At 34.5% G+C, this 26,429-nt stretch overlaps 1 protein-coding gene across 4 annotated transcripts in view; it reads left to right on the plus strand.

Annotated features, from left to right (window-relative positions):
- LOC149777723 (protein lev-9-like) overlaps positions 1-26,429 on the plus strand; it is a 95,860-nt gene that overhangs the window by 46,818 nt on the left and 22,613 nt on the right. For 3 of the 4 annotated variants that reach the window (XR_016415448.1, XM_089938770.1, XM_089938771.1), the window contains exons 4-5: positions 10,003-10,197; positions 16,852-17,025. Coding sequence is in view for 3 of the 4 variants with exons in the window: in XM_089938770.1 (XP_089794896.1) it covers positions 10,003-10,197; positions 16,852-17,025 (369 nt within the window). In the remaining variant the exon portion in view is untranslated. The remainder of the gene's footprint in view (positions 1-10,002; positions 10,198-16,851; positions 17,026-26,429) is intronic. The other variant, XM_089938772.1, reaches the window with a different exon arrangement.

A 26,429-nucleotide genomic window follows, 5' to 3' on the forward strand; every position in this document is an offset into this window, starting at 1 on the left:
ACATAAATAAGTTTAAAAATTTCTTTAGTCACGCTCAAGCGACTCCGCACGGATTTGTCACGATTAATCTTCATGATCCGCGTAGTAGATATCGAATCGGTCTTGATCAGATTTACTCATAAAATTGCAGCCCACCATAATTCAATTATGGCACAAACAAATTTTACAATACCCCCCCCCCAAAAAAGCTGCCTTTTTTTTATGCCTGAAATTGCATCTTGGGTTGAAATTTTGCGGATTATTTTGCGTAGGAGGCTTTATTTTTGAAATCTGAGGTTTCTACGGAGAAATGTTTGGTAGGAGGGTTAATTTAGTCTGTGCCAGGGGGTCTGTAGAACTTCCCTGCTGCTGGTACACGATTTTATAGACTTTTTCCAAGGGTCGACTGACGATGTGATGAGTGGGTAAACGTACAATCTTGTTCGGCTGGTAGGTGGTCACTTTAAAGTTTTCATCCTCTCCAGACTGCAAGGCTTCTTTCAATACGCCAAAGTTGACCACACGACTGGTACGATAATTCAGAGTCAATCCTTTCACTTTACACTGCGTGTGCACTTCTCCTTGTGGGTCCCGGTATTCGTAGCCGTAATTTTTAGGACCGCCACTCGCGAAACTTAGAATCTTGTCGTCAGGATGTTCGTCTGTCCAGGCTCCAAAACGGTCTCCTTCGATGTTAGGATGTTGCTGACCCGGTCGATCGATGTAGATGCAACTGTCCGTGTCAAAGTACAGGACGCGATCCCCTAACAGTTCTAAAACTTCGTACAATTCTAAGCGAGCATGAGCTGTCACGTTAGCCGCAATGATGACATTTCCAAATGCGTCGGCTTGTACAAAGTCCAGATCTTCTTCGTAATTGACCAAGATCAAATCCTCGCGAACGAGATCCACGTCTTTGATGAATTTGGTTTTGTCGTGAATCATCTGGAAGTAGCGGCAAGGTTCTGTCAAATATTTCGTCTTGGGTAAAAACGGGCGTTGTGTCATTTTTTCCCACAAGCAATTTAACATCACTTTGGCAAACGATCGCACGCCTTCGTTTTTCTCGATGTGGTCTAAAGTGATGCCTTCATGTTCCCGGTATTTCTCTTTGAATTTTATTTGGTCTTCGGGAGTGTGACACCAGGAAGGATAGCCGCTGGCTTCTTGCTTTAGTTTCAAAAAGGCATCCACGTAGTCTGCGAAAATGCCTTTCTGAGTGGGGTCACCCTTGCGATATTGTTCTGTCTTGGGAAAGTGGCAAATTTTGTACACTTCTAACAGTTGGTATCCCATGTCCATAGCTTTGAACAATTCTACGCTGACCCAGGTTCCCGTCAAGGCCCGTTCTTCCTGGGTGTGCTGACAATGCTGATCTTGGTTGCACGTTTCGGCACAAGTACGGCACAAGGGAAACATCAGTTTGCCTTTACAATGGCGAGGTAAGACGGGATGGTATAGGTTTGTGGGAGGCAAAACTTTCCACTTGATCAAGCCTTCATATTGTCGAATGTTGACCAGGTCGATGTGTTCCGTCAGCAATCGCGGGTGCCCTGTAGGAAAGTGACAATATTTGCACACGTAAGGATACAGCGAACACACATCCAAGTATTTGATTTCTTCTCCTTTCTCTTCGTCGGCTTGGTACAGCAAACAGGTGGCATTGGTCCTTCCTCCGTACAAACTATCCCTCGGATTCAGGGGGCCCATCAGCTTGTAACTTTCCACGACACGTTTAAACTCGGGATCGATTTTCAAACGGTGATCGTATTCGTGTTCCCACATTTCCACCACTTGGTATCCTTGCTGTTCTAACTTCAAGCGACGCTGACAAGTGTCCTGGTACAGGTCTTCCATGGTCCGTTGTAAAAAGTGATTTTTAGTGTCACGATCAGGGTAGAAGACGGGACATCCGTGAAATAAGTAACCGTTAAACTCGTACACGATCTTGGCGTTTTTTAAGTCCCAGCCATCGACCGAATACGTTCCGATGGTCTTTTCGCCTCCTCCGTTGCAGGCATGCTGAATCCATTTGTCTTCCTTGTCGCACAAGTAACGTAACCAGCGTAGGGCTTTGACCGAGTATTGACGTTTGACATAGTTGGTCGTTTGAGGACTGATGACAGCCACGGTCTTTTGAGGCATGAATCGTTGGCGGTACACTAAGGAACACGCTTTGGCAATGGTGCAAGCTTCTTTCAAAGGATCGACCCCTCCGTGTTCCATGAACAGTTCTCGAAATTTTCCACAGCAACGTCGTAAAATGTCCACGTCGGAACGACAATACTTTAACATTTCTTCCTGAAAGTCGAAGGGGTCGGAGGCATCAGCTTGGTACCAAGCGTAGAAATCTTCTCGTTATTCGGTACGCATGTTGTCGGGGTCGTAATAGTGAGCCTCAGGTAAATGGGGTAGAACGGCATGTTGATTGTCTTCCGTATTGAAAAAGTGAGGAAAATAACCTTTAGCCATTTCTGTCATTCCAAACGTTGTCTATAATGGTGCAGTTATCCTGAATTAATTCAGGGATAACCCTCCGTAGCTGAGACATTTTCTTCACTACTGATACGGCTAGATAAACTAACTTTGACCATTCGATTCGGTAATCGATAATCCAAATCGTAGCATCTTTAATACTTAATCCCTGGGATGAATGAATGGTTATAGTATATGCTAGGGTCCAGCACGATGATGCAGACACGAGTATTTCTAAACCTCACCCACAACAATATCATTCAGTACAGGTTTTTGTTTCTCATGGGTTCCAGGAATCGATATATCAATATTTTGTTTACGTGTATCTGCTGCGCGAGAATACAATGGGAAACGTAGATTTCGATATTTCTCTCGATGAGGCGGACATAATCGCCGCTGAAGTGAATCACGAACACATTTCCTTGATGCAACTATAAGGTCACTAGGATGCCATAACTTCCAAAAATCCTCATTTGTTGTTTCTGGAATTACTTTACGCATTATCGAGCACTGGACGCTATCCGGCTGCAGTCGTATTAATGTTTTAAATTCTTTTAAGACTAATCGATTGCCCTGTTATCCTTGAGCATTTCTTCATAATAACCGACATATTCTTTTAAACGGCAGTGTGGGGATTCGTCTGGCCGTGATCGCTGCTCATAATAACAGCAGTATTTTTCGTCAATACCCATTGAAGAAACATTTTTAACACGTCCAACGATATAGTGCATATCTCATCCCCTATAATAATCTTAGGGATATCTTTTTTGCGCATCTGTTTTGGGGTCCAGGTGTCTCCCTTCCATTGAAAGAAACTGTGATAGGTATGTGACTTAACCCTTCTTTGTTTCATCTCTCTGGCGAGTCGTTGAGTCGGAGACAGCACCACCATATCATTGTTCGGGAACAGATATATTGCGCTTGACGTTTTACCGGAACTCTCTGACCCATTAAGATAAACAGTTTTATGCCTAGCAACAGGGTCATGTAAAGGTGGTGCTGAGGACGGTTGTTACAGCTGTGAATTCCTGTAATATTCAGGTAGCGGCTTATAATCTGCAGATTCTGAATAATCAATTATCGTCTCATTCTTGACTCGCCAACTACTCCATGGAGCATCTCCTACCCTTATATCACATTCATCTACCAATCCAATACTTATTTTTATCTATATAAAAATGAATCTGTGGCGAATCTGACAGTTGTATCAGGAAATATGTTTATCACTGATATCAGATTTATTGAAACATACACTGTCATCAAAGATCTTAAATGAGTACATTGCGGTGTATTCCCATCATAATAGCACAAAATAGTACCCAGCTTAGTTACATCGTTCAAAAATAGACTCTCTGTGTACGCAAGTGTGCCTTTGCTTGTTGTGTCATTGATTATAAAATCAATTTCAGCCTCGTCAATAATTGATAGTGTACAACTTCGTCAATGAGGCGATGAGGTAACTTGTGTCAATTTACCAATGGTTTTTCTGCCCAAATTATTTGCAAGTGACGTCTCGCAGTTGTCGCCTGAACCCGGGGTGGCATCCAAACTTGTTTTTTATGGCCGATACTAAATTATTGCCTCACTCACTGTCAGCGATAACAATATCGCCGCATCAAGCACATATCGTAATAATACTATTGGAACCCAGCCACGTTCATTTCGTGCACAGTAATCTTTGGGATTTATCGCCTGATTAGATTTATTAAAATGTCAGTCAAACCACGCCATAATAACAGGATGAATCTCCTTATCAAATTCAAATGACTCAACGAATGTAAATCCTGTCAAGTCAAAGTCGGATAAGGGCCTATTTATCGATACCCTAATCATCTCATGTGTAGGATGCCCAATCGTTTAAAATACGGTGCACACTCACCCATCCTAAGAATACTTCTAGGATAACATGCGAAGATGTCAAGGGAGATAACTTGGTTGAAATCATATTTGGTATTCCACATCCCTCTATGCCCATACTCGACACACGATCGCTGAATATCTTCGAGAAATTCTTTCGACGTTGACCTCCATGAATTTTGCTTCTGGGCGAAATGAGCCACCACAGACGGAACAGCAAAACATTTACTCGATAATCGTTCTATCTCTTCGCTGTCGTCGTTATATTTTGATGTCACTTCAGTCATCGTTGTATGAAGAGATTCAGCACGATAATGATCACCGCACGGTCGCACAAATTGATCAAATCGTCGTTGCTCATCATCACTCTGAAACAACCGCAGAGACACCGGATCGGTGTTACTGATATCAACCTTGTCGGAGACAAGGGGAACACATCTAACTCGTTTATCTCGTGAAAATATTATTGTACTTGATTTCCAAGCGTGAGCATTATGGTCAATTAGTGTGATCCATTTTTCAAGTACTTAGCGCTGTACAAAATCTCGTCGATTATTGTTTTAACCTTTATTAGAAATCTTAAGTTGTTTTCTAACTCGGCAATGGCGCTAATTGTGGCCCCACTTGATTGCACTTTAGCTTCCCGTTGATTTATTTTATCACCTTGTAAAGCGGTCAGACCCTTCTCTCGTAACACGTTCATAAAGTGTTCTATGATTCTCTGGGCGACACAATTTAAAATACCCCCCCCACACACACACACACACACTTGTGCCCCCGATCGCTAGTGACCCCCGCATTGGTGCAAGCGCGAAACATCAGGCTTATTGAACGGATAAATGCCATGAACCACTGCAGCCATCGGATATGCTTTTCTCGTAGTAAGTTTTGTCAACCCCAGTTAACATTCCTGGTCTAGAGTTTATATCTAACACATCTACTCCATTGGCACTAGCACCCAGGGCACTATCGCTCCCTAGGTTTGGTGATTCACGAACAGGGTCGCGTTTATCAAGGATGATCCAAGTTACATCGCCGTTGTCTTTGTCCACGGCAACGATAAATTTTATTCTGAAAAAATATCTTTGTCCGTGCTGTAAATAATCCACGATTTTCTTTGCACGTTGGTCATTCACGATAGCATTAATATGGTGACTAGCACCAGGAGTGGAGTCCTTGTCCAACGACAACGGTCTGATTCTCAATGTTGACCATACATGAATTGCCCAATCACGCCTAAACTCGCCTCTTGGCCCCGCCGATACTTTTACACGATCCCCAGATGCTATCATGTCTTTGGGACCCGCTGATGGGGACCTTGTGGTCAATCTGTCAAGATCGATTGGCCCTATCGCAGATAATCGTGTAAAATTCTCCAGTATGTAATTAAGGTATATATATATATATATATATATATATATATATATATATATATATATATATATATATATATATATATATATATATATATATATTAAACTTCAATGTAATTCATATACAAATGGCTCGCGCAAAGAATAATTGCAAATGGTTACCGATCGGATCCCTCACCTCGTGTGCAAAGGTGTGTTATGGTATTTATTGTGAGTATCACGTGCAAAGCGTACGAAGGGTAAGGCAAGGAACAATACCGTGTTTGAAATGTAACAAGGGGGTCCGGAGGCTACGATGTTGTGCGTGGAGTGTGGAGGTAGGAAATACAGAGCGTTAAAACGATATTATGATAAGAAAAACAACAACTCCAACGAAATCACTCCAATCTTGGATGCTAGTGACAATCTCGCTAGATTTTCGGGATCATCTCCGGCTGATTTATCCGCTACAACCTGCATTGATAATAGTATCAAGGATACCAGCATCAAGGCCACTAGCATAGTTGACCACAGTTCCTTGATGTTGACATCGCGGACCATGAGTAAAGTCGGTGATCTAGTGCCACAGTATTGTTTTGTTTTATTTTTCTTCTTCGATCGATTATAATTTAGACAATTAATATTTGCTATACAAATGAAGCAAGGGAACGACGACGTTAAAGTTGGAACACAAGCGTTGGGAATGCTTGCGTTCCGACCACATCCTGTTATCAGCAATTATGAAGCATCACGCGAGGGTGTGATTAGAAATTGTCGAATAAAAATTAACAGTCGGTGTTGTTAGTAATAATGGCTATCTCATGTTTAATGCAGGGGGAAGAACAAATCTCATATCCGTACAGGTTTGTATATGAATGTTATCATGGTGTGATCGCCGATGGCTTCGTGGTGGATCATATTGATTCGAATCCAAGAAATAATTGTCTGCGAAACCTTAAAGTTGTTACACGGCGCGAGGAATGTAAGCGAGAAAACACTGAGAAAAAATACCATGAAACGTCCACGGCCTGTAGTGTATGTAACTCTACAGACAGATGAAGAGCAACTATTTCGATTGATATATTCCACTGGCAAATATTTTGGTATTATCAGACTTTCAGTGTGGCGTGTGGCGGAGGGGATAATGAATTAAACATTGTCAAAGAAATATAATCAGCGAATAATATTTCAATATTTCATTGTGCACAACAACAACAACAATCAACTGGTAATGAACTTAAAAACTGGCACAGACAAAAAAATCAGTTGGTGCTATGTCTATATTTTTTTGTTTTACAATCTGAATTATACAAACAAATATTTATTGTTATAATGAATTACGAAAATATTAATACGATTATTTCTGAGATCTATTAATGTAAGCGGGAGCGCGGGTATTATACAACTGAATGAATAATTTGGCCCCCAAAATATCATAGATGATTTTGAAACAATCCAGGAACGGAAATCCGAGGGAAAGTATACGCTCCCCCGGGAACATCGTCTTGTTAAATTAATTCAACACGCAAAGAGGTTAGCTCTTGCACGTGTGGAGGATTCGCCCTCCCCCCTTGCTACCGTGATTGAGAAAATCCGGTCATCGTTATCTGCTGAATACGAAGTAAAAAAATTAACTTTAAATTAAGATAGTTAAATAAATGTATGCCTCAAAGCAAAGACAATTCACTGTAAACGACAAAATCGAGATTAGAATGTCGCGTGTGTTGTATTAGTAGAGTTGCATTTATCATTCAATTGACTGCCAAGCCACTGGAATGTGACCTACTGAGCGCCACCTATGTAGTATTTTGTAGTCCCAGTTGTTAACACTGGCTGGGGAGCAATCGTTGTTGATTTTATTAACCTTCGAAGCATAAAACTAACAAACACGTATTTTTTTCTTCTTTGGCCAACAACGTTGAGAGGAGGAGGCGGATCGCTAGCGATCCGGGTGGTGGTGGATAGTAAGAAAAAGACAATAATAACAATTATTAATTTTTTACCTCCTTTTTTGTGTGGATGCGACGAGTATCTTTTACACGACCCTATCTCGCACGTAAAGTCTGATCGATTGTACTTGACTTCTAGTGTCCAAAAAAAATTATTTTGGTCTGTGAAGCGAAAATTTATACGGGACATCGAGGGGTTATGTGTTCGCAAATACACTTGGTTACGGAAACTAGAATAATCAGGTGGCCAGGTGGGGATTTTGTGGAGAAGTAATAATGAATATATCCCTGGGCTGCCTGTATGGAATATTTATAATGTCTACGTGGTAACTTCCTTCCACAACATCAGCAACTAAATTTACATAAATCGTGGAAGTGATTATGACAACGCTAAGGGACACATGTCGTCCACCAACGTTTGGGTCGTAATTGTATTTGACTATCCCTGGTGGAGAGTATATAGCGTTCCAACGTTTAATGCTTTTAGGAAAATATTCATCGATGATATTGTTGATGTTGTTCTTTTGGGGTTTTTTTTCGCTCTTCGATGTTAAACATGGTATTTTGAAAGTTGGTAGCGCTGCCTCGGTGATCTTAAAGTACTCGATAAACAACCGTTTGGATTCAATGTTAATCGTAGTTTGGTGTATGATAGCTCTGTGAATATACTCAGAATCATGTATTACCCTATTTAGAGGCTGTATCCACGCAACGATTTGTTGCTTCATATAGTCGTTGGGATATTCATTTATGCAATTGCAAAATAAGTGTCGCAGCTTATCGCTTACCTGCACCCGCATCAAGAAATGATCTAAAATTTTCGTCAGAGTAACGCCATTTTCTTTCTCCTCAGGTATCAAACATCGAGGGAAGACGCGAAAGAAGTGCAGTACCAGCGGTGTCGCAAGGCCGATTTTTAAGTGTTTATTGATCTATGGCCGGCCACAGGAGATATAATGGATAATCGGGGACTTTTAAAAATATCCTCTCATTTGTTTGATATTCGGCGCGCAGTGGTTGTGGTAGTCGTTCTGATGGTGGGGGTGTCACTTCTGACCTTCCTAATGCAGTTCGAATCGATGATTGCTAGATATCCACGGCACAGTCGGATGTGGATATTTCTAACGCAGCACTTAACGTTTGCTCTAGTACCTTTATTGCAATTTTTGATTCTCGTCAGATAGTATATTTAATTCAACGTTGAAATTCATCATTGATTTGTTTAATTCGATAAGTGACCGTATGGATGCGGACGGCTTGCCAGCTGAGTGTTCCATCCGATTTAGTTTTATACGCAAATACTAGTGAATTATTGGCTGGTAATCCACCAAACGATGTTGATCTAATATTAGGCCAGCTACTATACACTAGCAATTGTGCCAGTGCTTTTTCAAGAGACCTACTAACGAGGCAGCTGTGGACTGACGGGATGACTCTATCGAGTTCCATAAACAAACAGTCTGTAGAAATGTATAGACACAGTAGCGCGGCACAATAGCTGACACATTAGCGTAGAAGCAGTGATTTTACAAAATAAATATCAAAATGAGGAATATTGAAAGAGGTAGGTCTCATGTTTTCACAGAAAAGTGAAGAAGTTGCATCAGAAAACTCGGATTATTCCCTGGGATTATTTTTTACTTTCGTCTCCATTTCATTCAGTCAGACTGGCGAAAGAAACGTAAACGTATTCATCAAGGGAGTCCGGCTATATTTCATATTTCAAAATATTAACCTCAAACTCAGTCTCAAAGGAGATATTATGATACGGAGTCCAGAACTATAATATAAGTGGCAGATCCATCCCCTTCGCTCCTCGGTGCTCAAACGAGAGGTGTGGCGCGAAGGGTGGGTGGGGATGGTCAGGCATAAATTTGCTTTCTATAATGCAATTATGGACTAATTTTACTTTCCTGGGAATCTTTAAGTGGGTTTTATACATGTACATATAAATATGTATTTGTACAAGTATGAACAATTCATACTTTCATTTGCAATCGAAATTACAACGTTTTAGATCTGCTTCCTGTGTCATTTGCCCCGCCCCCCCCCCCCACCGTAAGAAAAACAATGATTAATACCATGTCACATGCATCGTTTATTCTACTAAACTGATTTATTAACCATCCATTAATCGATCAAAGGCCTCGCAAGGGCTTTGCAGTAGAGTTTAATACCTTTAAATGTTTTCCCACTCCACCCCACCACCAGAAAGCGGATAAAGAAGGGAATGAACTGAAAAGCAAAAGGGATTATATGAAACTGCTCCAAAGTATAAGAGAGCTACATGATACTTTATTGTATTAGTATAATTAACGAAATATATTTATCGTAATCCATATTATCATTGTTGTTTAGCAAGTTTAACAATCGTATTATTTTTACTTCAGAGGCGACCGAATGTAAAAAGCCACCGGAAGTTCACCACGCAATGCATGATGGTGCTATCGGGCAAGAAAATTTTGCCCTAGGGACCATGCTACAGTACCGCTGTACGGACAATTACACTTTGAGCAGGGACAGTGTCACTAGGGCCTGGTGCGTCGGAGGCGGTCTCTGGGTTGGACCAAATATGACGTGTGGACGTACGTCTGTTCTTTTGTCTGTCTGTATTGTTTCTTTTCTAATGTCCAGACGTCCAACCGTCCATTTTCACTCTTATCATCTTTCCTTTTTTCATCCGTCAGTATATATATGTGTGCCTATTTGTGGACATATGTATGTATGTATGTATGTATGTATTATTTGTATTATGTATGTATGTATGTATACATGTATGTATGTTTGTATGTAGTTATATGTTTGAGTGTATGTGCGTGTGTGTATGTAACAATGCAGATTCGAAATTAGAAGGATTTCTATGCATTTGGAATACATCATTGATGAGTTACGTTTATGTTTCTGTTGTCTTGAGAAATGATAAAAAGATCTCGAGTTCAGACTATATCAGTAACTAGAGTCGGCTAGACACACGCAGTAAATTTACCAATGTAATCAGATACTCCCAGTAGAGGCAGGGCGCTGGGAAAATATACCACACTAAAATCACTAAAATAGAAAGTGCACTGTTTGTGAAGAAATCGACATTGGAGATATACATCACTGATGGTTCATCTTCCCATTGGTTTCAAGTGAGATATCTCAACTTTTACAACCTTATTTTTATATTAGACTAAATGCTGTGAAAATTAAAGAAACTGCATTTAAATATAAATGCTTACACATTGGTAAAACTATGTTATGTATGTTTGTAAGATTGAGTGTTGCTCGACAGAAGCGTACGGTAAATCAGACGTAAAATGTATATTTACCTCAGTAAAGAAACAAGGTAATATTATGTTAAATAATGTTTATTGTTTGGTTTGGTGCTGCGTGCAAAGACACCATCAGGGAACGGAAACATTAATTCAGTCTGATTAAAATCAGATGTCCACATCCTACGTGAAGATCGGACAACGACCATTTAGGGTCATATTCTGGTGACCTATGTTATTACCATTATTGCTAATTTTATTAGCCAATCAGATAAAGTCTTATATCATCACGTTTGGGAAAATGAGTTGTATGGTTGAAGAGCATCCATGTATGCCGAACGATTTTATTCACTTTAAGATTTCTGAAAGCTACATCTCCATTGGATAATTCAAAGGTATATTAACAAGCGGTATTCGGAACACCTTGGAACGGATGATATATGGACTACTCTGGTATCTGGAATCCATCAAACTACTAAGATAAGTTCAATGTGGATTCAAGCGCCCGACAAATCAATAGACAACACTGTCATGTTAAGGACATCTTCTTCCACATATCAGTTTCAAAAAGCCTTGGATTTAATACGAGTCGTGTCAAACACATATTGCGGAGCAGATCTAGCGGTCTTGCTTCGGTTGTACGGGTTATTAGTAAGATCGAAACTTGACTGTGCCCGATTGTTTACGGATCAGCTTGTAAATTGTGGCTACATATACATGATCCGATACACAGTCATGGACTTAGACTGTATCTAGGTACATTAAGTAGGTCACCTTCAAAAAGCCACTAGGCTGAGGCAAATGAACCATCTCTTTATCTCAGACAGAAACTGGCTCATCAGTATGTTGCAAGACTGTCTTACAAATCATCTTACCCCGCATATGATGTAGTGTCCAGGCCCAAATTCAAAACATTACACGTTGAAAAACATACATTCATTCCACATTTTGACATAAGAATTCGTCCTCACACGGACACAGCAAAATTCAATGTTGCAAATAATTTGTATTCCCAGAATACCACCATGGTTATGAAAACCTTCTATTTGACCCAAACGAATTAAAAAAGTCTTCTAGTTTCCAAAGTAAATGAAATGAAACGGATTCCTATTGTAACTATACGTTCTTGTGTACAGATAGTTACACGATGGATACAAAGTTTGAGCTGCCATTGCTACACTACATTTCCCCATCTCTAGCCGGTTATCAGGTAAAATCTCAACTTTTGTTAAAGAAACTACAACCATACTGCGACCTTTAAACTATACTGAATTCTGTCCCAAAACAAATAACGTCATTTTTTCCAGACTCTCTTCCCGCATTGAAAGCCTTACAACGTCTTGATTCTGACAACCAATGAATATCCTAGACATTATAGAAACATAATAATCTCATACAACTTGTTCTATTTGTTGGCTGCCTAGTCACATTAGCATGAAGAGTAATGAAATGGATCAAGGAGTCAAATTTGTCCTGTAATCACCCGTCTTCAGATGGAACATTGCATGTATTGGCCTCAACTATTGTATAAGTCGGCATGTTTGTCATACATGGCAACACACGTGAGTTGAAAACTCCAAAAAAAAAAAAAAAAAAAAATCCCACCTAAAATCTTCCATAGTAGAGAGATGTCAAACGTTAGAAGAAGTCGGAGAGATGAGTTGGTACTGGTAGTGTGCCGATTGCATACAGGAAACACATATGGCCGACAACACTTCCAGATGAGTGACCGGACCGAGATGTCTACACTGCCAGCGCCTTCTGATAGTAGAGCACATTTTTTTAGCATGTCGATTTCCATTTTGGGAGACATAATTATTTTTATGTTAACTACTTGGAGAAAATGTATAACTTTTTTAAGCGAATGCGGCTTATGCAAAAAAATTGTATCTAATGTGAGTAAGTTTAGTTTTTCTTTTTAAATTTAATTTTGTTGTACTGGACATTACATTTTTGGGAGGGTTTAACTTCCTAAGTTCTTGTGCGATTCATGTTTACATTTTCGAACATAACCTTTTATTAGCGTTTATAACCATTTTTATGCAGATGTGCCCTTAAAACACTACCTACCTACCTACCTGCCTGCCTGCCTGCCTGCATACATACATACATACATACATACATACATACATTGTTTTTCATTACTAATATACTGAGTATCGGTTGTAATAAAGCACTCCCTCACTGAAAGACTACTAAAATTTAAATATTGAATATTAATGATGATGATAAGTTTCTCTCTATTTTTGTTTCCAAATACTACATACATGCAAATAACACCTATAGATCAAAATAGTACACACACGCAAATATAACACACAAGCAAATATTAAACACATGCAAATATAACACACATCTAAATACTACATACATCTTAATAACACATATAATTCCAAATACTACTTACTTCCTCATAATACATATACATTCAAATAATACATATGTATCCAAATAAACTACATACATACAAATAATACATATACATCCAAATAAACTACATGCATATAAATAATACATACATCCAAATACAACATTTACATCGAAATACTACATATACATACAAATAATACATATACATCAAAATAATACAGCATACATCCAAAAATACATAAAACTAAATAATACAACATTCATTCATATACTACATATACATCCAAATACTATATATACATCCAAAAAATACAACATGCATCCAAATAATAACACATACATCCAAGTAATACATACATCAAAATATTACACATGCGCTAAAATAATGCTGTATATATCCAAATCTTACACATACATACAAATACTACATAAACACAAAAATAATACAACATAAATCCTAATAATGCAGACATCAAAATACTACATATACATCCAAATACAACATACATAAAAATACTACATATGCATCCAAATACAACATACATCAAAATACTACGTATACATTCAAATACAACATACATCAAAATACTACATATACATCAAAATACTACATATACATTCAAATACAACATACATCAAAATACTACATATACATTCAAATACAACATACATCAAAATACTACATATACATCCAAATACTACATATACATTCAAATACAACATACATCAAAATACTACATATACATCAAAATACTACATATACATTCAAATACAACATACATCAAAATACTACATATACATCAAAATACTACATATACATTCAAATACAACATACATCAAAATACTACATATACATCCAAATACTACATATACATTCAAATACAACATACATCAAAATACTACATATACATCAAAATACTACATATACATTCAAATACAACATACATCAAAATACTACATATACATCAAAATACTACATATACATTCAAATACAACATACATCAAAATACTACATATACATTCAAATACAACATACATCAAAATACTACATATACATCAAAATACTACATATACATTCAAATACAACATACATCAAAATACTACATATACATCCAAATACTACATATACATTCAAATACAACATACATCAAAATACTACATATACATCAAAATACTACATATACATTCAAATACAACATACATCAAAATACTACATATACATTCAAATACAACATACATCAAAATACTACATATACATCCAAATACTACATATACATTCAAATACAACATACATCAAAATGCTACATATACATCAAAATATTACATATACATTCAAATACAACATACATCAAAATACTACATATACATTCAAATACAACATACATCAAAATACTACATATACATCAAAATACTACATACATCAAAATACTACATATACATCAAAATACTACATATACATCCAAATACTACATATGCATCAAAATACTACATATACATCCAAATACAACATACATCAAAATACTACATATACATCCAAATACAACATACATCAAAATACTACATATACATTCAAATACAACATACATCAAAATACTACATATACATCCAAATACTACATATACATTCAAATACAACATACATCAAAATACTACATATACATCAAAATACTACATATACATTCAAATACAACATACATCAAAATACTACATATACATTCAAATACAACATACATCAAAATACTACATATACATCCAAATACTACATATACATTCAAATACAACATACATCAAAATGCTACATATACATCAAAATATTACATATACATTCAAATACAACATACATCAAAATATTACATATACATTCAAATACAACATACATCAAAATACTACATATACATCAAAATACTACATACATCAAAATACTACATATACATCAAAATACTACATATACATCCAAATACTACATATGCATCAAAATACTACATATACATCCAAATACAACATACATCAAAATACTACATATACATTCAAAATACTACATACATCAAAATACTACATATACATCAAAATACTACATATACATCAAAATACTACATGTACATCCAAATACAACATACATCAAAATACTACATATACATCAAAATATTACATATACATCAAAATACTACATATACATTCAAATACAACATACATCAAAATACTACATATACATTCAAATACAACATACATCAAAATACTACATATACATCAAAATACTACATATACATTCAAAATACTACATACATCAAAATACTACATATACATCAAAATACTACATACATCAAAATACTACATATGCATCAAAATACTACATATACATCCAAATACTACATATACATCCAAATACTACACATACATCCAAATACTACATATGCATCCAAATACTACATATACATCAAAATACTACATATACATCCAAAGTACTACATATACATCCAAATACAACATACATCAAAGTACTACATATACATTCAAAATACAACATACATCAAAATACTACATATACATCAAAATACTACATATACATCCAAATACTACATATACATCAAAATATTACATATACATCCAAATATTACAACAGAAAACAATAAGAGTGTTGCTTCAAACGTACATCTTCGTGTTAGCTACATGCGCATAAGGGCTTGGTATTCGTGGCAGAACCCTCTTTTAAATTTAATTTAAATTTAATTATGCATGCATTTTCTAATATAAATAAGTAAGATCTATGCTTACAAAGCTGTACTTTGTAACTTAGAGAATTAAATTATTTGTTGAATTTTACAAAAAATGTTGGTTTCGAAATTTCCGTTACGTTGTTTAAGACCATAGATTCGTAACACCTTTCATAAAGCACCACACAAGAATCGTTGAAATCGCTACCTGATTAAGCTGATACTTAAAGAGAATGATAAGCTGATTGATGAAACATAATGAAAAGATGCCTGAAATATAAATTCTGACTACTACATGATCATGAAGAGACTTCACGTTTGCAACATAGTTTGATAATCTCTCTCTCTCTCTCTCTCTCTCTCTCTCTCTGCTGCACTGTACATGCATTTAATTTTATTTTTTCTTTAGTGATAAAGTGCATACTGACAATTGTAGAAATTGTCAATATTTTGCGTTTATTGATATTATTCCTTATGGCTGCGTATTTTGTATCTTATGTTCAGGTACTGTATGTCTTATGGCCATGTATTGAACGTCTTATGGTCAAATATTATATGGCTTATGGCCACGTATTGTATGGCTTATCGCCACGTATTATATGGCTTATGGCCACGTACTGTATGGCTTATCGCCACGTATTATATGGCTTATGGCCACGTATTGAACGTCTTATGGACACATATTATATGGCTTATGGCCACGTATTATATGGCTTATGGACACCTATTGTTTGCCCTATGGCCACGTATTGGATGGCTTATGGCGATCAAATAGTAGCCGTTGTTGCTATCCAAATATTCAAAACGTAACAAGATTCCGTACAGCAGGGTTAGTTTCGGACAGTTCCATCTAAACAAGCGGCCATTTTGTGAATAGTTTCTGTCTTACCTTTGTTCTGTAACAGATCCAGGCTGCCCATTGGATCTAGAGATAGAAAACGGCTACGTAACAATCGACAATGCTGATGGCGGGGTTGCGCGCTACCATTGTAAGAAGGGGTATTTCCTAGCTGGGCGCTCAGAGCGGAGATGTCTTTCGAGTGGAAAATGGGACGGTTACCCTCCCAGCTGCGAAGCCGGTAATAATAATAATAATAATAATAATAATAATGATAATAATAATAACAACAACATTAACAACAGCAATTCTAACAATAATATTATCAATAACAACAACAACAGTAATAGTAACAACAACAATAATAATAATAATAATAATAATAATAATACTAATAATAATAAAGTGATTACATTCATTGAAATAATAGTGTTTGTGATGATAACAGATATGTTCATGACCATTAGGATGATGATAATACGCCGTTTGTAACCTGTGTTTTCAAACACTTATTTAGAAACTAACCACATATTAAAAATACGCAAATTAGTAATTACTTTCTCTCATGATTCAGCATTTTGTAACCTTAAAAGAGCGCTTGCCACTTTTTATTGCCACAGTTAATAATAATAATAATAATAATAATAATATGCTGCTCCATCTGCAGTGTACTCGTACTTTTCTCTCTCTTTATATATATATATATATATATATATATATATATATATATATATATATATATATATATATATATATATATATATATATATATATATATATATATATATATATATATATATAATGCGTGGTTTTGGAGTAGTATTTAAAAAGGCTTGTATACACTTTCCTACCTTTTAAAGTTTTAAGTAATTATAAGCAATCACTGTACAGAGTTGAGAGTATACAGTCTGGATTAAATTTAAAGTATCCACTTTAGATTTGCATTTAGAGTATCCATTTTTGATTTGCATTAAGAGTGTTCAATTTACAATTGCATTTAGAGTATTCACTTTTCATTTGCATTTAGAGTATTCATTTTTGATTTGCATTTAGAGTATTCACTTTTGATTTGCATTTAGAGTATCCAACTTTGAATTGCATTAAGAGTGTTCAATTTTGATTTTCATTTAGAGCATTCATTTTTGATTTGCATTTAGAGTATTCACTTTTGATTTGCATTTAGAGTATTCATTTTTGATTTGCATTTAGAGTATTCATTTTTGATTTGCATTTAGAGTATTCACTTTTGATTTGCATTTAGAGTATTCACTTTTGATTTGCATTTAGAGCATTCACTTTTGATTTGCATTTAGAGCATTCATTTTTGATTTGCATTTAGAGTATTAACTTTTGATTTGCATTTAGAGCATTCACTTTTGATTTGCATTTAGAGTATTCATTTTTGATTTGCAATTAGAGTATTAACTTTTGATTTGCATTTAGAGTATTCATTTTTGATTTGCATTTAGAGTACTAACTTTTGATGTGCATATAGAGTATCCATTTTTGATTTGCATTTAGAGCATTCATTTTTGATTTGCGTTTAGAGTATTGACTTTTGATTTGCGTTTAGAGTATCCAACTTTGATTTGCGTTTAGAGTATTCACTTTTGATTTGCATTTACAGTATTCACTTTTGATTTGCATTTAGAGCATTCACTTTTGATTTGCATTTAGAGTATTCATTTTTGATTTGCATTTCGAGTATTAACTTTTGATTTGCATTTAGTGTATCCAACTTTGCTTTGCATTCAGAGTATCCAACTGTGATTTGCATTTAGAGCTTTCACTTTTGATTTGCATTTAGAGTATCCATTTTTGATTTGCATTTCGAGTATTAACTTTTGATTTGCATTTAGAGTATTCACTTTTGATTTGCATTTAGAGTATTCACTTTTGATTTGCATTTAGAGTATTCATTTTTGATTTGCATTTAGAGTATTAACTTTTGATTTGCATTTAGAGTATTCATTTTTGATTTGCATTTAGAGTATTAACTTTTGATTTGCATTTAGAGTATTCATTCTTGATTTGCATTTAGAGTATTCATTTTTGATTTGCATTTAGAGTATTAATTTTTGATTTGCATTTAGAGTATTAACTTTTGATTTGCATTTAGAGTATTCATTTTTGATTTGCATTTAGAGTATTAACTTTTGATTTGCATTTAGAGTATCCATTTTTGATTTGCATTTAGAGCATTCATTTTTGATTTGCGTTTAGAGTATTGACTTTTGATTTGCGTTTATAGTATCCAACTTTGATTTGCATTTAGAGTATTCACTTTTGATTTGCGTTTAGAGTATTCACTTTTGATTTGCATTTACAGTATTCACTTTTGATTTGCATTTAGAGCATTCACTTTTGATTTGCATTTAGAGAATTCATTTTTGATTTGCATTTAGAGTATTAACTTTTGATTTGCATTTAGTGTATCCAACTTTGATTTGCATTTAGAGTATCCAACTGTGATTTGCATTTAGAGCTTTCACTTTTGATTTGCATTCAGAGTATCCATTTTTGATTTGCATTTCGAGTATTAACTTTTGATTTGCATTTAGAGTATTCACTTTTGATTTGCATTTAGAGTATTCACTTTTGATTTGCATTTAGAGTATTCATTTTTGATTTGCATTTAGAGTATTAACTTTTGATTTGCATTTAGAGTATTCATTTTTCATTTGCATTTAGAGTATTCGTTTTTGATTTGCATTTAGAGTATTCATTTTTGATTTGCATTTAGAGTATTAACTTTTGATTTGCATTTAGAGTATTCATTTTTGATTTGCATTTAGAGTATTAACTTTCGATTTGCATTTAGAGTATCCAACTGTGATTTGCATTTAGAGCTTTCACTTTTGATTTGCATTCAGAGTATCCATTTTTGATTTGCATTTAGAGGATTCATTTTTTATTTGCGTTTAGAGTATTCACTTTTGATTTGCATTTAGAGTATTCACTTTTGATTTGCATTTAGAGTATTCACTTTTGATTTGCATTTAGAGTATTCACTTTTGATTTGCATTTAGAGCATTCATTTTTGATTTGCATTTAGAGTATTCACTTTTGATTTGCATTTAGAGCATTCATTTTTTATTTGCATTTAGAGTATTCACTTTTGATTTGCATTTAGAGTATTCACTTTTGATTTGCATTTAGAGTATCCAACTTTGATTTGCATTTAGAGTATTCACTTTTGATTTTCCATTTAGAGTATTCACTTTTGATTTGCATTTAGAGTATTCACTTTTGATTTGCATTTAGAGTATTCACTTTTGATTTGCATTTAGAGCATTCACTTTTGATTTCCATTTAGAGTATCCAACTTTGATTTGCATTTAGAGTATTCACTTTTGCTTTGCATTTAGAGTACCTATTTCTGATTTGCATTTAGAGTATCCAACTTTGATTTGCATTTAGAGTATTAACTTTTGATTTGCATTTAGAGCATTCACTTTTGATTTGCATTTAGAGTATCCAACTTTGATTTGCATTTAGAGTATTCACCTTTGATTTGCATTTAGAGTACCCATTTTTGATTTGCATTTAGAGTATCCAACTTTGATTTGCATTTAGAGTATTTACTTTTGATTTGCATTTAGAGCATTCACTTTTGATTTTGCATTTAGAGCATTCATTTTTGATTTGCATTTAGAGTATTCACTTTTGATTTGCATTTAGAGTATTAGCTTTTGATTTGCATTTAGAGTACCCATTTTTGATTTGCATTTAGAGTATCCAACTTTGATTTGCATTTAGAGTATTTACTTTTGATTTGCATTTAGAGCATTCACTTTTAATTTGCATTTAGAGTATTCACTTTTGATTTGCATTTAGAGCACTCATTTTTGATTTGCATTTAGAGTATTCACTTTTGATTTCCATTTAGAGTATTCATTTTTTATTTGCATTCAGGGTATTCACTTTTGATTTGCATTTAGAGTTTTGACTTTTGATTTGCATTTAGAGTTTCCAACTTTGATTTGCATTTAGAGTATTCACTTTTGATTTGCATTTAGAGTAACCATTTTTGATTTGCATTTAGAGTATTCATTTTTGATTTGCATTTAGAGTATCCATTTTTGATTTGCATTTAGAGTATTCACTTTTGATTTGCATTTAGAGCATTCACTTTTGATCTGCATTTAGAGTATTCACTTTTGATTTGCATTTAGAGCACTCATTTTTGATTTGCATTTAGAGTATTCACTTTTGATTTGCATTTAGAGTATTCATTTTTGATTTGCATTCAGGGTATTCACTTTTGATTTGCATTTAGAGTTTTGACTTTTGCTTTGCATTTAGAGTATCCAACTTTGATTTGCATTTAGAGTATTCACGTTTGATTTGCATTTAGAGTACCCATTTTTGATTTGCATTTAGAGCATTCATTTTTGATTTGCATTTAGAGTATCCATTTTTGATTTGCATTTAGAGTATTCACTTTTGATTTGCATTTAGAGCATTCACTTTTGATTTGCATTTAGAGTATTCATTTTTGATTTGCATTTAGAGTATTAACTTTTGATTTGCATTTAGAGTATCCAACTTTGATTTGCATTTAGAGTATTCACTTTTGATTTGCATTTAGAGTATTAACGTTTGATTTGCACTTAGAGTATTCAACTTTGATTTGCATTTAGAGTATCCAACTTTGATTTGCATTTAGAGTATTCACTTTGATTTGCATTTAGAGTATTCACTTTTGATTTGCATTTAGAGCATTCACTTTTGATTTGCATTTAGACTATCCAACTTTGATTTGCATTTAGAGTATTCACTTTTGATTTGCATTTAGAGTACCCATTTTTGATTTGCATTTAGAGTATCCAACTTTGATTTGCATTTAGAGTATTAACTTTTGATTTGCATTTAGAGCATTCACTTTTGATTTGCATTTAGAGTATTCATTTTTGATTTGCATTTAGAGTGTTCACTTTTGATTTGCATTTAGAGTACCCATTTTTGATCTGCATTTAGAGTTTTGACTTTTGATTTGCATTTAGAGTATCCAACTTTGATTTGCATTTAGAGTATTCACTTTCGGTTTGCATTTAGAGTACCCATTTTTGATTTGCATTTAGAGTATTCATTTTTGATTTGCATTTGGAGTATCCATTTTTGATTTGCATTTATATTATTCACTTTTGATTTGCATTTAGAGCATTCACTTTTGATTTGCATTTAGAGTATTCATTTTTGATTTGCATTTAGAGTATTAACTTTTGATTTGCATTTAGAGTATCCAACTTTGATTTGCATTTAGAGTATTCACTTTTGATTTGCATTTAGAGTACCCGTTTTTGATTTGCATTTAGAGTTTTGACTTTTGATTTGCATTTAGAGTATCCAACTTTGATTTGCATTTAGAGTATCCAACTTTGATTTGCATTTAGAGTATCCAACTTTGATTTGCATTTAGAATATCCAACTTTGATTTGCATTTAGAGTATTCACTTTTGATTTGCATTTAGAGTACCCATTTTTGATTTGCATTTAGAGTATTCGTTTTTGATTTGCATTTGGAGTATCCATTTTTGATTTGCATTTAGAGTATTCACTTTTGATTTGCATTTAGAGCATTCACTTTTGATTTGCATTTAGAGTATTCATTTTTGATTTGCATTTAGAGTATTAACGTTTGATTTGCATTTAGAGTATCCAACTTTGATTTGCTTTTGGAGTATTGACTTTTGATTTGCATTTAGAGTACCCATTTTTGATTTGCATTTAGAGTATTAACTTTTGATATGCATTTAGAGCATTCACTTTTGATTTGCATTTAGAGTATCCAACTTTGATTTGCATTTAGAGTATTCACTTTTGATTTGCATTTAGAGTATTAACTTTTGATTTGCATTTTGGGTATCCAACTTTGATTTGCATTTAGAGTATCCAACTTTGATTTGCATTTAGAGTGTTCACTTTTGATTTGCATTTAGAGTATTCACTTTCGGTTTGCATTTAGAGCATTCACTTTTGATTTGCATTTAGAGTATTCACTTTTGATTTGCATTTAGAGTATCCAACTTTGATTTGCATTTAGGGTATCCAACTTTGATTTGCATTTAGAGTATCCAACTTTGATATGCATTTAGAGTGTTCACTTTTGATTTGCATTTAGAGTATTCACTTTCGGTTTGCATTTAGAGCATTCACTTTTGATTTGCATTTAGAGTATTCATTTTTGATTTGCATTTAGAGTATCCAACTTTGATTTGCATTTAGAGTATCCAACTTTGATTTGCATTTAGAGCATTCACTTTTGATTTGCATTTAGAGTATCCAACTTTGATTTGCATTTAGAGTATTCACTTTTGATTTGCATTTAGAGTATTCACTTTTGATTTGCATTTAGAGTATTCACTTTTGATTTGCATTTAGAGCATTCACTTTTGATTTGCATTTAGAGTTTCCACTTTTTACTTGCATTTAGAGTATTCAACTTTGATTTGCATTTAGAGTATCCAACTTTGATTTGCATTTAGAGTATTAACTTTTGATTTGCATTTAGAGCTTTCACTTTTGATTTGCGTTTAGAGTTTCCACTTTTTACTTGCATTTAGAGTATTCAATTTTGATTTGCATTTAGAGTATTCACTTTTGATTTGCATTTAGAGTATCCATTTTTGATTTGCAATTGGAGTATCCACCTCGGATTTGTTGCCCTTAGTTAGCCTTGTAGTTTATAATTTTAAGACCATTTGAATTATAATCAATATGTTTCGTGTTTTTATTTCGTTTGGTCTACATTATTTTTATGCGCTAATAGACTTCCCATAATTTTGTTTCAGTCATTCGTTGTAATTTTTTTAATTGTCAATGTCTCGAGCACACATGTTAATTTATGTTATTCACGTCGTTACTCATGTGCGTAACTTTATGTAACATTGTTACTCATGTGCGTGCCTGTATGTAACATTGTTAGCCATCTGCGTAACTTTATATAACGTTGTTAGCCATCTGCGTACCTTTATGTAACGTTGTTAGCCATCTGCGTACCTTTATGTAACATTGTTAGCCATCTGCGTACCTTTATGTAACGTTGTTAGCCATCTGCGTACCTTATTGTAACGTTGTTAGCCATCTGCGTACCTTTATGTAACGTTGTTAGCCATCTGCGTACCTTTATGTAACGTTGTTAGCCATCTGCATGATTTTATTTAACACTGTTAGCCATCTGCGTAACTTTATATAACATTGTTTCTCATGTGCGTACCTTCATGTAACATTGTTATTCATGTGCGTACCTTTAAGTAACACTGTTACTCATGTGCGTACCTTTATGTAACATTGTTAGTCATCTGCGTACCTTTGTATATGTGTGTGTGTGTGTGTGTGTGTGTGTGTGTGTGTGTGTGATTCGGATTTTTAACGTAGCTTTAACAATCTTTCAGTCATATCGCTACGATGTCTGCAATGTGGCAGTTTATAATGATGTCTAGCACTGGGGCATCATGCCGCAAACATGTAACATGATATCCCACCCAGTCACATTATCCTGCCACCAGGCCGACCAGTCCTACACTAACCTCTTAATGCTGAGCGCCAAGCGAGGCACCTGTTAGTACCTTTATGTAACTTCCCATAATTTTGTTTCAGTCATTCGTTATAAATGTTTTCGATGGTCTTAAATTATCAAACGAAGCTCAACCAACAAGTGTAGTAAAATTAACAAATTTTAATTTATTTCCTTTGCATACAAAGTGAAAATTCACAAGGCAGAGTATTTATAGGTTACTGCATTTATATGGGAAAATATGAACGAGTTTGGGGATAGAATACTGCACGACTTTGGGAGTGCAGTATATCCTTCCGACAAAACGAGTTCATATTTTCCCATACAAATGCAGTAACCTTTTTATTATATGCTCATTTTTTTATTCTACCTAAGGTTTAATTATATAAACAAAATACACTACAAGAAACAACGTAAATGAATAAATGCCGTATTCCAAACTAAATACACAAGCGCAGATTTGTCATTACACAATGACATCATTATTAATGCGCACATAACTCCGCCCAGATAAATTTGAACTTAGTCGCGCGCTCGACATAACTTTCGAAAGAAAATGGCGTGTCTAGTTAAAATTGAAATTTGCAGTCATATTGTGAATGAATGCGCATTGCAACAACTTTTCCATTTGATCTGGAATGAATATATTTTGGTATTTTATTTCGATTCAACGAAAGTTTGTGCTTTTGGACTGGATTCATCTGTGCAAATTATACATGAAATACATCGGATTGAAGTGGCGCGGGAGAAGCGTGTTTACATCTGCAAATGTGTTTCTGTTTCTGTCATTGAATGTTTGAAATCATAATGTGGGAAAAATATGAAGTCTTTCAATTGCAATTATCAAAAAGACGCTTTGGAATTTAATGCTTATTTCATTTTGAGTGCAGTAAGAGGATGCAGTTGCACTTATCATCGAAATTACAGCAGAATTTCGAAATGTGTAATCCAGATTGAAAATCTATGACATGGCTCATGTAATTCGGATTTGCAGAATTAAGAAAATACATTTTGAGGAAATTCAGGATTTAAAACTGTAAGTATATTTTATTTTGTCATTCTTATCACCAGCTAAAGAAGAGAGTATATGACTTGCCACTTGTATGTTATATGTAAGGACCTCATCTTCCGTCTGTTATATAATGTAGCTAGCCTGAATCCGTAACATTGTATTTTTTTGCAGTCCACGAAACATGTTTTAGTTCATTCAGAAACAAATTTAATCAACCACAACGTAAAGAGCCTCTTACGCGAGTGTACGTGCTTTGTGTACAAATCAAAAGTGCTGGCGTCTGCGTCCATTGTTTATTTACAATAGAAAGTACTTCCTTTATGCACGTGAATGCTATATGTGTGTTGTCGCGCGAGTTCAGTATCGGGTAATATTGAACGATTCTGACAATGTAAAGTTAACGGGGGAAAAAATGAGCATATAATAATGTAAATTAAATCTCAAATTATCCTAAATATTCTCTCAGAAGTCGTAAAGTATAGAAATGTAAGGAACGAATTTTAATAATCTTGAATGTCCTGATTTACCACAATGATATAATTTAGAATGTCTTTGAATAAGTCCTCAGTAACCACAAAGTAGTATTAAAGACAATGAGCACTTTGTAATTCCAATGAATAATTACTTTCAAATTATATCATGTGCACAACTGCAGTTTGGTAATAGATTCCCAAAGACTGATACCAAACATCTCTCTCTCTCTCTCTCTCTCTCTCTCTCTCTCTCTCTCTCTCTCTTTACATACATGCATACATACATGCATACATACATACATACATACATACATACATACATACATACATACAGTATGTATGTATGTATGTATGTATGTATGTATGTATGTATGTATGTATGTAAACTGTCACCTGACCTATGACGCAACATAATGTTCTAGAAAAGTGAACTTTCTGATGGAAAACTCCACTAAATTGCCAATTTGAGAACAAGTTCGCTTCCAGAACATTGTAAGCTTATAAACATTGTCAGGTCTTGAACTCGAATGCAAGTAAACATATTGTTTACTTTTCAAAACCTTTTCAAATTTCAGTTAGGCATTAATTCCACCGTCAATCACTGATCAAAATTAAGCACACAAAAATATAAATTGAATATA

This window comes from Sinohyriopsis cumingii, chromosome 17, assembly GCF_028554795.1.
Source record: "Sinohyriopsis cumingii isolate HCF-2022 chromosome 17, ASM2855479v2, whole genome shotgun sequence".
Lineage (NCBI taxonomy): Eukaryota > Metazoa > Mollusca > Bivalvia > Unionida > Unionidae > Sinohyriopsis > Sinohyriopsis cumingii.